Source organism: Elephantulus edwardii, unplaced genomic scaffold (assembly GCF_000299155.1).
Source record: "Elephantulus edwardii isolate Elephantulus edwardi_28Jun2011 unplaced genomic scaffold, EleEdw1.0 scaffold00074, whole genome shotgun sequence".
Classification (NCBI taxonomy): Eukaryota; Metazoa; Chordata; class Mammalia; order Macroscelidea; family Macroscelididae; genus Elephantulus; species Elephantulus edwardii.
In genome coordinates, this window is record NW_006399824.1 from 4,592,572 (window position 1) to 4,605,162 (window position 12,591).

The 12,591-nt window shown below is 42.8% G+C and overlaps 1 protein-coding gene across 1 annotated transcript in view; it reads right to left on the minus strand.

Moving 5' to 3' along the window:
• HKDC1 (hexokinase domain containing 1) overlaps positions 1-8,862 on the minus strand; it is a 61,954-nt gene extending 53,092 nt beyond the window's left edge. The window contains exons 1-2 of the mRNA XM_006888997.1: positions 8,800-8,862; positions 1,916-2,078 (exon numbers count right to left, since the gene is read on the minus strand). Of these exons, the coding sequence (XP_006889059.1) occupies positions 1,916-2,078; positions 8,800-8,862 (226 nt within the window). The remainder of the gene's footprint in view (positions 1-1,915; positions 2,079-8,799) is intronic.
• Between the last annotated feature and the right edge of the window lie 3,729 nt (positions 8,863-12,591).

A 12,591-nucleotide genomic window follows, 5' to 3' on the forward strand; every position in this document is an offset into this window, starting at 1 on the left:
TCCACAGCTACACCACAGGGTTCTCATAGGCATTGTGTATGGCACTGAGTCCCCAGCAACCAATAACCACAATAGGTTAGGACACATCTGATCTTCTTCCCCTATGGCTCTGTCCAGAGGCTGGAATAATTGAGTTGGACATTATGGATCCCATCTAGAAGGTTCTAAGCAGTGATAAGCAAAATAAAAGCCCCTCAAAATGACTATGTCCTAATTCGTGGATCCTGTTAGTACTTTAGTTTCTGTGATGAAGGGGAATTGAGGCTGCTATCTGGAGGCTAAGGTGTGCCTGATACAGGCCATGGTCATTGCAATCACTTACTATGTGTCAGAGAGCTGGACAATGACTAGGGATGACAGAAGGAAAATTGATGCCTTTAAGCTGTGGTGTTGGAGAAGAGAATTGAATATACCATGGACTGCTAAGAAAATGAACAGGTTTGTCCTAAAGAGGGTTAAAGCAGGCTGCTCCTTGGAGGCAAGGATTCTGAAGCTTCTTCTGACATACTTTGGACATGTTGCAAGGAGGGGTCAATCACTGGAGAGGAAAATTATGTGTGGGAGGGTGGAGGGACAACACAGGAGAGAAAGACCCTCAATGAGATGGACTGATTCAGTGCCTGGGGTAATGGGGGTAGATACATAGGAGACCGTGAAATTGGCACAGGATAGAGCAGGTTTAGGGCTGTTGTACATAGGGTCACTATGAGTCGTAGGCGACTCAATGGCACGTAACAACAACAAACTATCATGTGACTTAAAATTGGGAAGTCATTCTGGGTTGTGAGTGAGGAAAGTGGAGGGGTCAGAGAGAGATTGGAATATGCTGGCTTTGAACATAGAGAAAGGGACCATGCACGAAGGAAGGCAGACAGCCTCCACAAATCTGACAGGGTAAGGAAACAGGTTCGTTAGGCTCTGTAGCCTCTAGAATAATGCAACTCTATCAACACCTTGATTTTTTTTTTAACAACTTGATTTTTTTCACTCAGACCCATTACAGACTTCTGACCTCTGAAACAGTAAGAAAATAAATTGTATTGTTTCAGCCTACGAAATCTGTGGTCATTTGTTCAGCAGCTATAGGAAATGAGCATATGGACCATCTTCTCATTTTACAGATGGAGAAACCAAAGCTAAACATGTGCCTCAGGAGTGGCAGCATAGGGCCTAGAGCTCAGGTTTCTTGACTCGCCATTTAATACTCTTTTCATCAGGGAGTTCTGATGACTTAGTGGTAAAGAGCTGAGCTGGCAACTCAAGGGCACATGGTTCGCACCCACCAGCTGTTGCATGAGGAACTCTCCTCCTTTGTGATTTACAGCCTCTGAAAATCCACTGGAGGGTCAGTCTTGACTTGCTGGCACATAACAACGATAGCATTCAACTGATTACATCATGCTTCATTTTGATTATTTACTATCAAATCTGCCAGCTGCTCCTCAGGAGAAAGTTAAACTGGTGTTCACCAGGGGAAAAATATGTTCCAAAAAGTGGGGGCGGGAGGCAGGGGCAGAAATTGTGCAACAAGGAAAGAATTTTTGTTTTTTTTCCAAGAGAAAAGCAAACTAGGGAGGAGGTAGGGAGGAAAATGTGCAACAATGAATGAATGAATGGAAATCCAAGTTCTCTATAAACTTTCTTTAAAATCTCAATTAATTTTTTTTTTTTAAAAAAAAGGTCATCTAAAAGAAAAAATGTTCCAGAAGGAAAGGGAACAGAATGTGTGAAGCTAAGGTGGGCACAGAGAAAGCAAGGCACATTTGTTTGTGAAATCCCATGGTCATCAGTCTTGCATAAACACAGAGTCAGGAAGGAGGAGGGGCGTGTGGAGAGGAGGCTGGAGAAGTAAGCCAGGGTCTGGGAGCAAACTTCAGGATCCACCAGCCTAGCCCAGGGATCAGGGTCCACTCACCGGAGCCATCTGGAATGGCCCTGACAAAGGTGGGCAGCATCTTCACCGAGGCTGTGGGATTGGTGTCCCGCCCCAGGCCCTTCTCCATCTCGGCCTGGAACCGTGCCATGATGTCCAAAAGGGTCTCATCAGACAGCCTCATGTGATACAGGAACCTGTCCACCTGCAACAGATGCCATGTAAGTAGGGTAGGCTAGGGGCCAGCAGGTGCCCTCTGGAAGCCCCAGTCCTCCCCACCACTTCTCAGTCAGGGCCAGCTTTGTGATGTGGATGCCCAGAGCATCCCCGCTTGGTCCTGCATCAAGCTGGGAGCATGGTGGGGAGTCGAGAGACCAGCACAGAATGGACAACTATCGAGATGGAGATACTTGGCCTCCTCCCGTACGCTCCAACGAAGAAATGGTCTCTTCACTTTTCCAATGGAACAGTGGAGAGGTAGAGACTAAGAAGAATTTAGGGTTTTTAATTCTCAGTTCGGGGAACTGTGGTGCCCAGTGGTAAGGAGCTGCGCTGCCAACCCAAAGATACATGGTTTGAATTCAACAGACGTACTGCCTCTGAAAACTGGCTGGAGGGTCGGCTTTCAGTTAGTTCCAGCCCAATGGTACACATAACAAAAGCAAGTCTCAGTTTAGGGGCCACCATCGTCTCTTCTGGAAAAGACTAGCCATATCATGACTCTTAGATTCCTGAATATGCAAAGTTTCCCTTTTCTGGTGATAAAAACATACATACAGATATGTTTCCCTTAATCCAACAGCTGCTGGAAAACTCTAAGTTCATTTCCAGCTGCAGTCTCTAAAACCTAGTCTTAAACTTGCTTTCATTTGTATCTGACATTATTTAAATTTAGGTGAAGGTTCATTTTCCTTTTTTATTTTCATATACATGTTTTCTTCTTTGAAATTTCATTTTTCATATTGTTTTATCTTTTACATTTAAAAAATTTCCATTCATTCATTGTTGCACATCGATGGTTCATTTTTAAAGTCAATTCATATTACTAATGGAAATGAATGATTATCAGTTAAATAAACCTTAAACTCGTTGCCATCATAGGAACCTATTAAAAGCTGGCCCTCCAGTGTATTTTAATTTTTTGTAATTATTATTTTAGTGAAAGTTTACAGAGTTGTTGCTGATTGTCACCAACCAGGTTTTCATTTATTTATTGATGCGTATTTTCCTCCCTCCTCCCTTCCCCAATTCACTTTGTAATGCACTTCTTGTTCCAGATCATTATCACACAATCTCTAACCATACGTTCCTTTCAGACAGTCCTTTCCTTCATCTGTTGCAATGCAATGTTCATTATCTGCCCACTCTTTTCCTCTTCTCCCTGATATTATGTCAATTCTATTTTATAACAGTGGCACTATGTAGTATTTGTCTTTTTTTTGACTGAGATATTTCACTCAGCATACAAGGTTACCCATTTTGTATAATATTTCATGAGTTCCTTGTTTTTCAATGCAGCATAGTATTCCATTGTGCGAATATACCACAGCTTCTCTATCCATACTTTTCTTGATGGAACTCAGGTCGTTTCCAACTCTTTGCTATTGTGAACAAAGCTGCAATGAACATGCGTGTGCATATATCTGCTTGGATGTCAGCTATGGTCTCTTCAGGGTATATTCCCAGTAGTGGAATTGCTGGGTCAAATGATATAACTATTTCCAACTTTTTGAGGAAGCGCCACACTGCCTTCCATAGTGGTTACACCATTTTACACTTTTACCAACAGTGAATAAGGTTTCCAATTTCTCCACAACCTTGCCAGCATATGTTGTTTGCTGTTCTGTCAAATTTTGCTAACCTTACTGGCGTGAGATGATATCTCCTAGTTGTTTTGACAATCTATTTCCTCAACTTTAGATCCTTGGGGTCACCACATATTGATGTCGATTTGATGGCAACTGGATAGTTCATTTACGGATGAGAAATCTAAAGCTCCAAAGCATTATCACTAAGCAGAAGTCTGGTGGCATAGGGTATTAGATGCTGCACTTAAACTAAAAGGTCACTGGTTCAAATCTACCAGTTCTTCTGTGGGAGAAATATGAGCGGCCTCCTAATGTAAAGGTTCGTAGTCTCAGAAAATCAGTGGAGGACCACAATGTGTCAGAACTGACTCACTATAATAACAGCCTCTACCCTCATTGCCCACACCACCTGGTATGGGTCTACAGCTCTGTGAGGGGTTCACATGTCCAGCTGACAAATTGCATTAAAAATACAGGCCAAGCAAGATCCTTATTATAAGACGAGTGCCAGCCAGGACTCAGGCCTCAGAGCCTGTGACCACAGTGCCTGTGGGACAAGCATAGGGATCAAAGCCAGAGAAATGGCTCATGTGTCAGGGACTTAGAGGCCAGAGAAACCCCAACAGAGAGCCACTAACAATCAGGCTGGAGCAGATTGGAGAGAAGAGGATGTAACCAGGTCATGCCTCATTACTGGCCTCCCAGTCATCCGTCTCTGCCTCTGACATCAGTAATTGGTTGGCACAAATGGAGAAAACCTCCTGAGAGGGACGTGACCCAAGTCACAGGAGGGTGGGACTGGAGGGATGCCCTACATGGGAAGTGAACAAATGCTTCATCACCTTCACGCCCTCAGACAATGCCGCTGAACCAAGTACTCAGCTTTGTCTAGGCCTTAGATATAAAGAATTTCTCATAATGTCACCCTTTCTACATAAGGCACAGTTTTGAGGGCCTGTGCGGGCTGTTTGAGAGCCGTAGTTTAGTAGAATTATTCAGAACCTTGAGTTGTTACTGTTTCCGTAAGTCAAAGTTATGATAGGAAGAATGCTGACTGATCAACAATTCCTTGCTTATTCCTTGTATCTTCAAAGGCACTTCCTATAGTAGCCAGAAGGGAAGAGTCGGTCTATGTTGCAATATGTTGAGGGGCAGAGGTGGTCATATTTTCAACCTAAATAGATGATTTGGGGCATATGTAACCAGGGACACACTCACACACACTAAGGGAAGATTGTGGCTTACAAAAAGCCAAGCTCATGTTTGGAGCAAACTGAACTGTTTTTCACAAACCAGCATGTGTTATTAGTTTCTACACAGAGAGCCATCAAGCAGCACGTCAAACTTGCAGAACGGGAGAGTTAGAAGGTGACTTAGCGATCACTTACATGGTCCAAAGTTCTCATAAGTCAAGAACCATAAACATGTTCAGTTCTTTGACCCAGCAATTTCACTTCTGGGAATCTATTCTCAAGAAATAATCCCAAATATGGAATACATTAGGAATACATGTCTTTAAAAAAAAATCAAAGCAATATTTTAACTGGGAAAATTATTTTCCAAAGTACTCAACATAGCCAGCAAGAAGGAAAGGGTTAAATAAATTGTGATATCTCTATGAATAATTTTTAAAAGCCCCAATATTATTTGCTAACCTACTTCATATAAAGAAAAAGAAATAAAAGGATGATTGTAAAGATAATGGAAAAATGTAGGTTAAATGGTTATAAGTGAATAAGAATTGATTACAGGGGGGTGAGGGAAATTGAAAGAATGTGTGTGAATTTGTATTCAAGTTTTGTAAATAAACTAGCGGGGGGGGGGGAAGAACTGATTACACATTATCAACATAACATAACGAGAAACAGAGGAAGCACAGAAAAGATACCAGGCATGTCACAGAGCAAACGTGACAATGTCAGAGGGGAGGGGTTGCAGAGAACATTTCCACTTTTAGTAATATTGACTTACTAAACTGTAAAAAAAATACACATTTGAAACCCCAACCAGTCCTCCTCTCAAGGAAGAACCATCCGTGTGCAGGTCAGTGGCCTGTTCTGGTCCCCTGTTGTCAATAGGTCAAATAATGTCAATATATTGGAATAGAAAAACTTTCAAATGTGTGCCGCTCTTCCTTTCTTTTTGGTTTTACTTTCATGTAGGTATAGGGATAGCTTTTAAAATGAGACCAGGAAGCTCTCCAAATGCTTGAGTGCCTCCAGCATGGCCTTCCAGTGTCACTTCTACTGAGAGCTCTTAGCTCCCTTCTAGATTGAACCGTTGAGGAAATGGTGAGAAAACACCCACTGATTTAAGTGCACAGAGGTGGTAGAAAGTGAGATGGACAATCACGGCCCTTCAGGTGGGGACATAAATCAGCATGACTTTTCCAGAAAGTGGTTTGGTATTAAAGTCAACGAAAACTCACACTTTGTATTGTCATAAAGTCAATTCTGATTCCAGGGTAGAAGTGTTTTCTCCATTTTGATGGCTGAAATCTTGATGGAAGCAGACTTTTTACTGTACTGTTACTGAGTGGGTTCAAACCACCGGCCATTGTGCTGCCAACTTAGAGGCAAGAGGTTCAAATCCACCAGCTGCTCCTTGGAGAAAAAGGGGCAGTCTCCTTCTGTGCAGTTTACAGCCTCTGAAAACTCACTGGAGGATTCCAAAACTCACAGTCAATTCCAATTCGACAGCAATGAGGGGTTTTGTTTGGGTTTTTTTGTGTTTTTTGTTTTTGTTTTTTGAGAAGTACTACTCTGAAAATATTTCTGTAAAACGGATTTTAAAATTGCCCTGTATTCCCTGACTCAGGTTCCATGAATAGGAATCAGAAGTAATCATGATAGAACATTCATTATTATTGGTGTCAAGAAAAAAGAAGCTGAGCTGAACTATGATGACAGGATGCTCAACTATGGCTTTTAAAGGCAGTGTGTTGTGGGGTTTTTGTTTTTTGTTTTTTTAAATAAGACATAAGGATTTTGAAAATGTACCATCATGTTAAGAGAAACATAAAAAATTATAAAAGTAGTGTGGGCCCAGTTTTATTAAACTCTACATAGACAAAAGATGGGGGAAGACACATTAAAATGTGAATTGTGCTTGGGATACAAGTAGATTCCTCCCCCCCCCCCCCAAATTCTCCTCTTTTGGAATTGTCCAAATGTTCTAGAAAAAGGATGTATTATGTATATAATAAGAAACATTAATATTTGGGGTGGGGGGGAGTAAAATTAGCCCAGTGTCTGAGTAGTAACCTTTGAAATCAAGGAATAACCTTTCAAAGCCTGGGACCTTGAGTCTAGAAGCAAGGAGCGTGAAAAGTCAGTAGGGGTTGGCGGCCTCAGAGCCTTAGACCAGTTGTTCCTGCCCAGAGGAGTGAATAAGAGGAGAATTCTCCAACTAGTAGCCTCCTCAGCCACCATAAGCCCACTTCCCACATTACCTCCAGCTCTGCTGGGTCACTGTAAGGTGGCCACCAAAGATTCCCTGATTCCCTGACTCAATTCACTGTTACAAGTGTTCCTGCTTCCCTTGGGTGGGCTGGGATGGAGAAGGGAGCTGTCTGAGCACTGGCAAAGGCTGACCTCCTCATCCCAGGACCCTAACAGATTTCCAAAGAGGCCTCCAGTGCTTGTACCTTGGTTAGTGGACATACACGTGCCATCTCACTCTGGGGTGTCACCACCCACAGGACCAGGGTGGGTGGGGGATGTGGAAAAGAGGAGTTTACAGAACCACAGGGGTCAAGGTTTTAGCCACTCTTCTTCGAGGGCTGAAGAGAGCATTTAGCATTATTTATGCCAAATAATTTATCATACACTTAATACCAAAGTAGGTATTAGGAGAAAGAAGATTCTTAAGTTTTCACCTCCTTAAATAGCCAGTAGAGGGCTCTGTGAATCTAATCAACAAGTGAAAATAAAGACTGATTAAATTTGATGAATTGATAATAGTTTTAAATTTCCTGAAATCTCTAACTCAACTTCCTGACTAACAAAATTGTTTTGGACTTTATCCCCTCAAGCTCATTAAGGGGTGTTAAGGGGCCACACTTCTCTCTCAGTTGGAGAAGCAGGAGGCAAGTGGCGCAGTGGAGAGTGTGGAGGACTCAGCTGGGAGTGGGTTTCATCCTTTCTCCGTTAAACATCTGGGCCACCTCGGTTAAGCCCTTTTCCTGGAGGCCTTCTGTTATTGCAAAGTGAGAGATGGACCTGCCGCTGGCAGTTGACCAGCGAGGTTGGAATGGCAGGTTTGGCACCTTCCAGGCTGCAGGAGAGCACCCCAATCAATACACCCCAGCACAGTCCTGGCAACTTTTAACAAGTGCACCTTGAAACACATTTTGGAGGCAGGCTTCTTGAGCAAAGTGACAAGACAAACCATACCATTTATGCACACAGAGGACCGTCACCAAAGACAAAAAGCAAACCTGGTGTCCAGGCAAACTCAGCTCCACAGGGATTTCTTGGCTGTCATCTCCATGGACACAGATCACTAGTTGCAGTTCTCTTTCTTTCTTTCTTTCTTTCTTTCTTTCTTTCTTTCTTTCTTTCTTTCTTTCTTTCTTTCTTTCTCTTGCAGTTCTGAGTGGGTTTGAACTGCCAACCTTTAAGGTCAGTAGCTGAGCGCAAACCATTTGTGCCACACTGGCATCCACACCATTGGCAAATAGTGCATGCCAATGGTAAATATTTCAATTATTAGGCATTAAAGCTCCCACCCTTCTTGGCTCCTGTAGTTATAGTCTTTCTCACACTAAGAATCAGACCTGCTTCAAAAGATTTTCAAACTTCTTTAAAAATTTCATTTCCTTTCATAGCCTTTCCCACTGCAAACACCTCTTACACATCAAACACAATTCTCTTCCAATTTCCTAAAGCCTTCTCCTTCCTTCAATATCTGATATCGGCCAGGAAGCTCCGTCTGAGATGAGACTCAGACAGGAAGACAAAGCTCAGTATGAGGGAGAGTTCCTTCCTCTGCCCCTGTACACACTGGCTTCCTAGATCTTTTAGAAGAAACTCTCTGAAGTCCTGTGTGATGCAGGCAATGTGTCAGATTTGTCATGAAGAAAGAAACAGGCATCTTGAGTCCTTGCTGAGTCCTTACCTTCTTGATCTGGTCCTCCTTGAGCTTGGAGAAGTAAAATGCCATCAAGTGCACCGCAAACATTTTTCCTAAGTAGTGTTTCTCTGGAGATGAGCAGAGATTTCAGTGTGGCGTTTACCCGTGGGTCTCAGGCGTGCCACTCACGTCCAGTTCAGGCTGAGGACTCCCAGGTAGCCAGGAGCTGTGGACTAAATACATCCAGCTTGTTTGGTTCAATGATTAAACTTTGCCCCCTCTCTCTAGTCCCTCCCACCAGCATACTCCTGAGGAAGCTCTGGATGGTAGCTGAGGGTTAGCAAGGGGAAAGCAGGCAACTGGTGCCTATTTGAGAACAGAGGGCTGCAAAATCTTGTTGCTAAGCAACTCTCAAGCCAGTTCCTACCCATCCCCAGCTCCACTCACCCACCCCCACCCCCAGCCCCAGTCCACTCGGCCGAGGAAAATCTTCTCTGAGAAATTGGGCACTAAACAAAGCGTGTGTTCAATCACTTGAGCTGCTCTGCAAATGTCCAGTTTTCGTTCAACCCAGTGAGTCAAGCTCCTGACTCCCTGCCTGCCTGCATGGACTTCTGTCTTCATTAAGACTAAACATGGCCCCATCAGGGAGATTTCCAGAACAGTGGGGCCAAGTCCTCCATTTGTGACAGATCAGATCTCTTAGTTAATCGTTCACGGTGGTATAAAAGAATCAATAAAGGTTTAATATTCACAATGCTGAGTCAGAAAGCCTTTCATAGGTGATGACCCAGAAAAAAAATATGCATGAGAAAGAATGGAGAGACATCACCAGTCCTTTGGAAGTTTCTGCTGGGGAGAAGAACTGAGATCAGAGTGAGAAAACCTCAGGTTCTTTGATATTTGACTCACTTCTCTGGTAAGCAAGTCATTTGAGAAGCTGGAGTCTATGAAGAAGAATGTGGCATCAGGATCGGAGGAAGACTCATCAACAACCTGACTTATGCCAATGACACAACCTTGCCTGCTGAAAATGAGGAGGACCTGAAGCACTTGCTGCAGAATATGAAAGACTCCAGCCTAAAAAAATGGGTTATACGTTTCAACATCAAGAAAACAAAAATCTCACCAGTAGACCAATAGACAATGAAGTCCGTTTAAAGACTTACGGTGATAACTGATCCAAGCCATGATGTTTTCAATTGCTTCTTATGCATCTGAAAATTGAACAATGAATAAGAAAGACAGAAGAAGAACCTATGCCTTTGAACCGTGGTGTTGGCAAAAGAGTATTGACTAGATCGTGGACTGCCAAAAGAACAAATCCATTTGTCCTGAAGAACGTGTAACTGAAGTGCTCCTTGGAGGCACGATGACAAAACTTTGTCTCACATGCTTTGGGCATGTTTTCAGGAGGGATCAGTCCTTAGAGAGACATCATGTTAGGAAAGGCAGAGGGCCAGCTAAAAAGATGAAGATCCTCTATAGGGTGGATTGATCCAATGACTACCCCAAAAGCCTTGAGCATATTAGAGATCAGGAGGACATGCAGGATAGGGCAAGGTTAAATGGGGTCGCTAGGAGTTATAGTTGACAGCACCTAGGAACAGCACTTATTCTTAACCTTGGTGATGAGAAGGACCCAGAATGGACCACCATGGTGTTCAATGGACCTCTCCTCACAGTCAATGGCTGGCTAATGAAATCCAGTCACTATACTGTTAACAATAATACTTAACATGGACAGAGCACTTATAAATCTAATCAGCATACTGTTAACAATAATACTTAATAATGGACAGAGCACTTACTATTCCCATTTTACAGATGAGAAAACTGAGGCTCCGAAATGTTGGCTTACTCAAAAGTTTGTGAAATCGTGAGGAATTAAACCTAGGAGTTTGAGTCTAAGACTCAGCTTTTAACCATCACATCATGTTATTCCTTCTGTCCCCATGTGACAGGTGGCCAACTGATGACCATAAGAGTGGCAGTATTTTGTTAGGTTATTGTTAGAATTCTTTAACTACTTAGGAATCTAATCACAGAATTATTTCAAGAGGGAGCTCTGGCAGGAAGGAATTGTGCTGCCAATGCAAAGGCATGTGGTTCAAATCCACCAACTGCTCCTTCGGAGAAAGATGGGCAATCTCCCCCCATGCCATTTTCTTGCCTCTGAAAACCTGCTGGAGGGTCAGCTATGGGTCTGCTCCAACTCTGTAATGCACAGCAACAATATCATTCCAACAGTCTTCATAGTGAGGGAGGCAGGCCAAGAAGAGGGAGACTGGAAGGCAAATGAAGAAATTCTTGACCATAACTTCACAAATACTAAGCAAATCCTTCCAAAAATTAGCAACCAACAGAAAATGTCCCTTGAGTTCCCAGTATTTCTCCTCCCCATGTGAGGTGACACCTGCTCTTAAACATGAGGGGACCTCCCTGCCTGCTCAGTTTGCCTCAACTGTTAGCTTTTCTATTGCACAATCTCATTCACCAAAGTGATTGTGAGATGATTGCCTAGTGAGGGAACCTGTAAGAGCTGCCTCTTCAGAAATCCCTGATTCTCAGTCTGCTCTGGACCCACCTGTCATCTGGTATGACACTGGGAGTCTAGTTTAGGACCCAGGGTGGGAGATGCTTGACCAGAATTACCCTAGATTCTTAGAGCGCTATGAAAAAACTGCCTCCCAGATAGATAAAGCCCATCCTTTTCAACCAGTGTATCCCTTCAACTCTGAAATTTTGGCTCCTTCATTTTGGTTGTTATACTAGCAAAGAAAAATGAACCTTCAGTTCTGGAAACTTCCCAGACTTTGGAATTGTGGGCATTCCAAAATAGTTGTTCTGTTCTTGAGTCTGGAGTCCTTGAGTGGCACAAATGGTCAAGTCCACCCAGAAGTACTTTGGAAGAAAGGCCTGGCAATTTTCCCAAAAAGCAGTCATTCAAAACCCTACAGAGCACAGTTTTCCTCCACGGAGTCACAATGGGAGCACCATGAGTCAAATTCAATTCAACAACTACTGGATTGGTTTGTTGGGTTTTTAAATTTTCTATTGGTTTGCATAAAAATTTCATATCCATTGTGTTTCACACTTTTCTTCATTGGCATTGTGTTTAGCTCCTGGTTTTTTATTCTCACCAATGAAGGATAAATGTTTGGGCAGCTGACCTGTCCATGAGTAACAAAATTACTTGTCTTCATTCTCCCATGCATGCTTTATGGCACCGATTGTCACTGGTTTATTCAATATAGAGATAAAAGGTTACAATGGTCAATGGAGAAAAGGACACAAAACTATAACCAAAGGTCTCTGCTATCTCACAGTGGTTGTGTGAATCAGAGAGGCAGCCTTTGGAATTGCAATTAGCAAATGACACCAGAGGAGTTTCACCTATTACATCATCCCATTATTAATCTAAGCACGTGAGTAACCACATTCACTCCATTCCTGGTCTGAGTCAGCTGACTGACCCCAGAAGTCTAATAACTATCCAGATCAGGACATTTGGAGTCTCCTGGCTCAGTCTTCTCACTTTACAGGATCAAGAGAAAACAAGTGAACTATTGCACACATTTAGAAAGTGTTTATTAGGTGTTTTACAATATTAATTACCATTCTCTCCTGATTATTCTAGTCCAGTACTTCTTGGCATTGATCCACCCTTACTAAGGCTCTAGGTATCTTTTGTAGGTAATCTGGATATAAAACTTGTAGGCACTTCCATTTTGCCTGGGAGCACCCAGTTGAGGTTGACACTACTCAAGTGTATTTATTACCCATGGAGTCCAAACTCCTTCAAATAAGAAGGAAAACTCTGATTTCTGCTTCCGC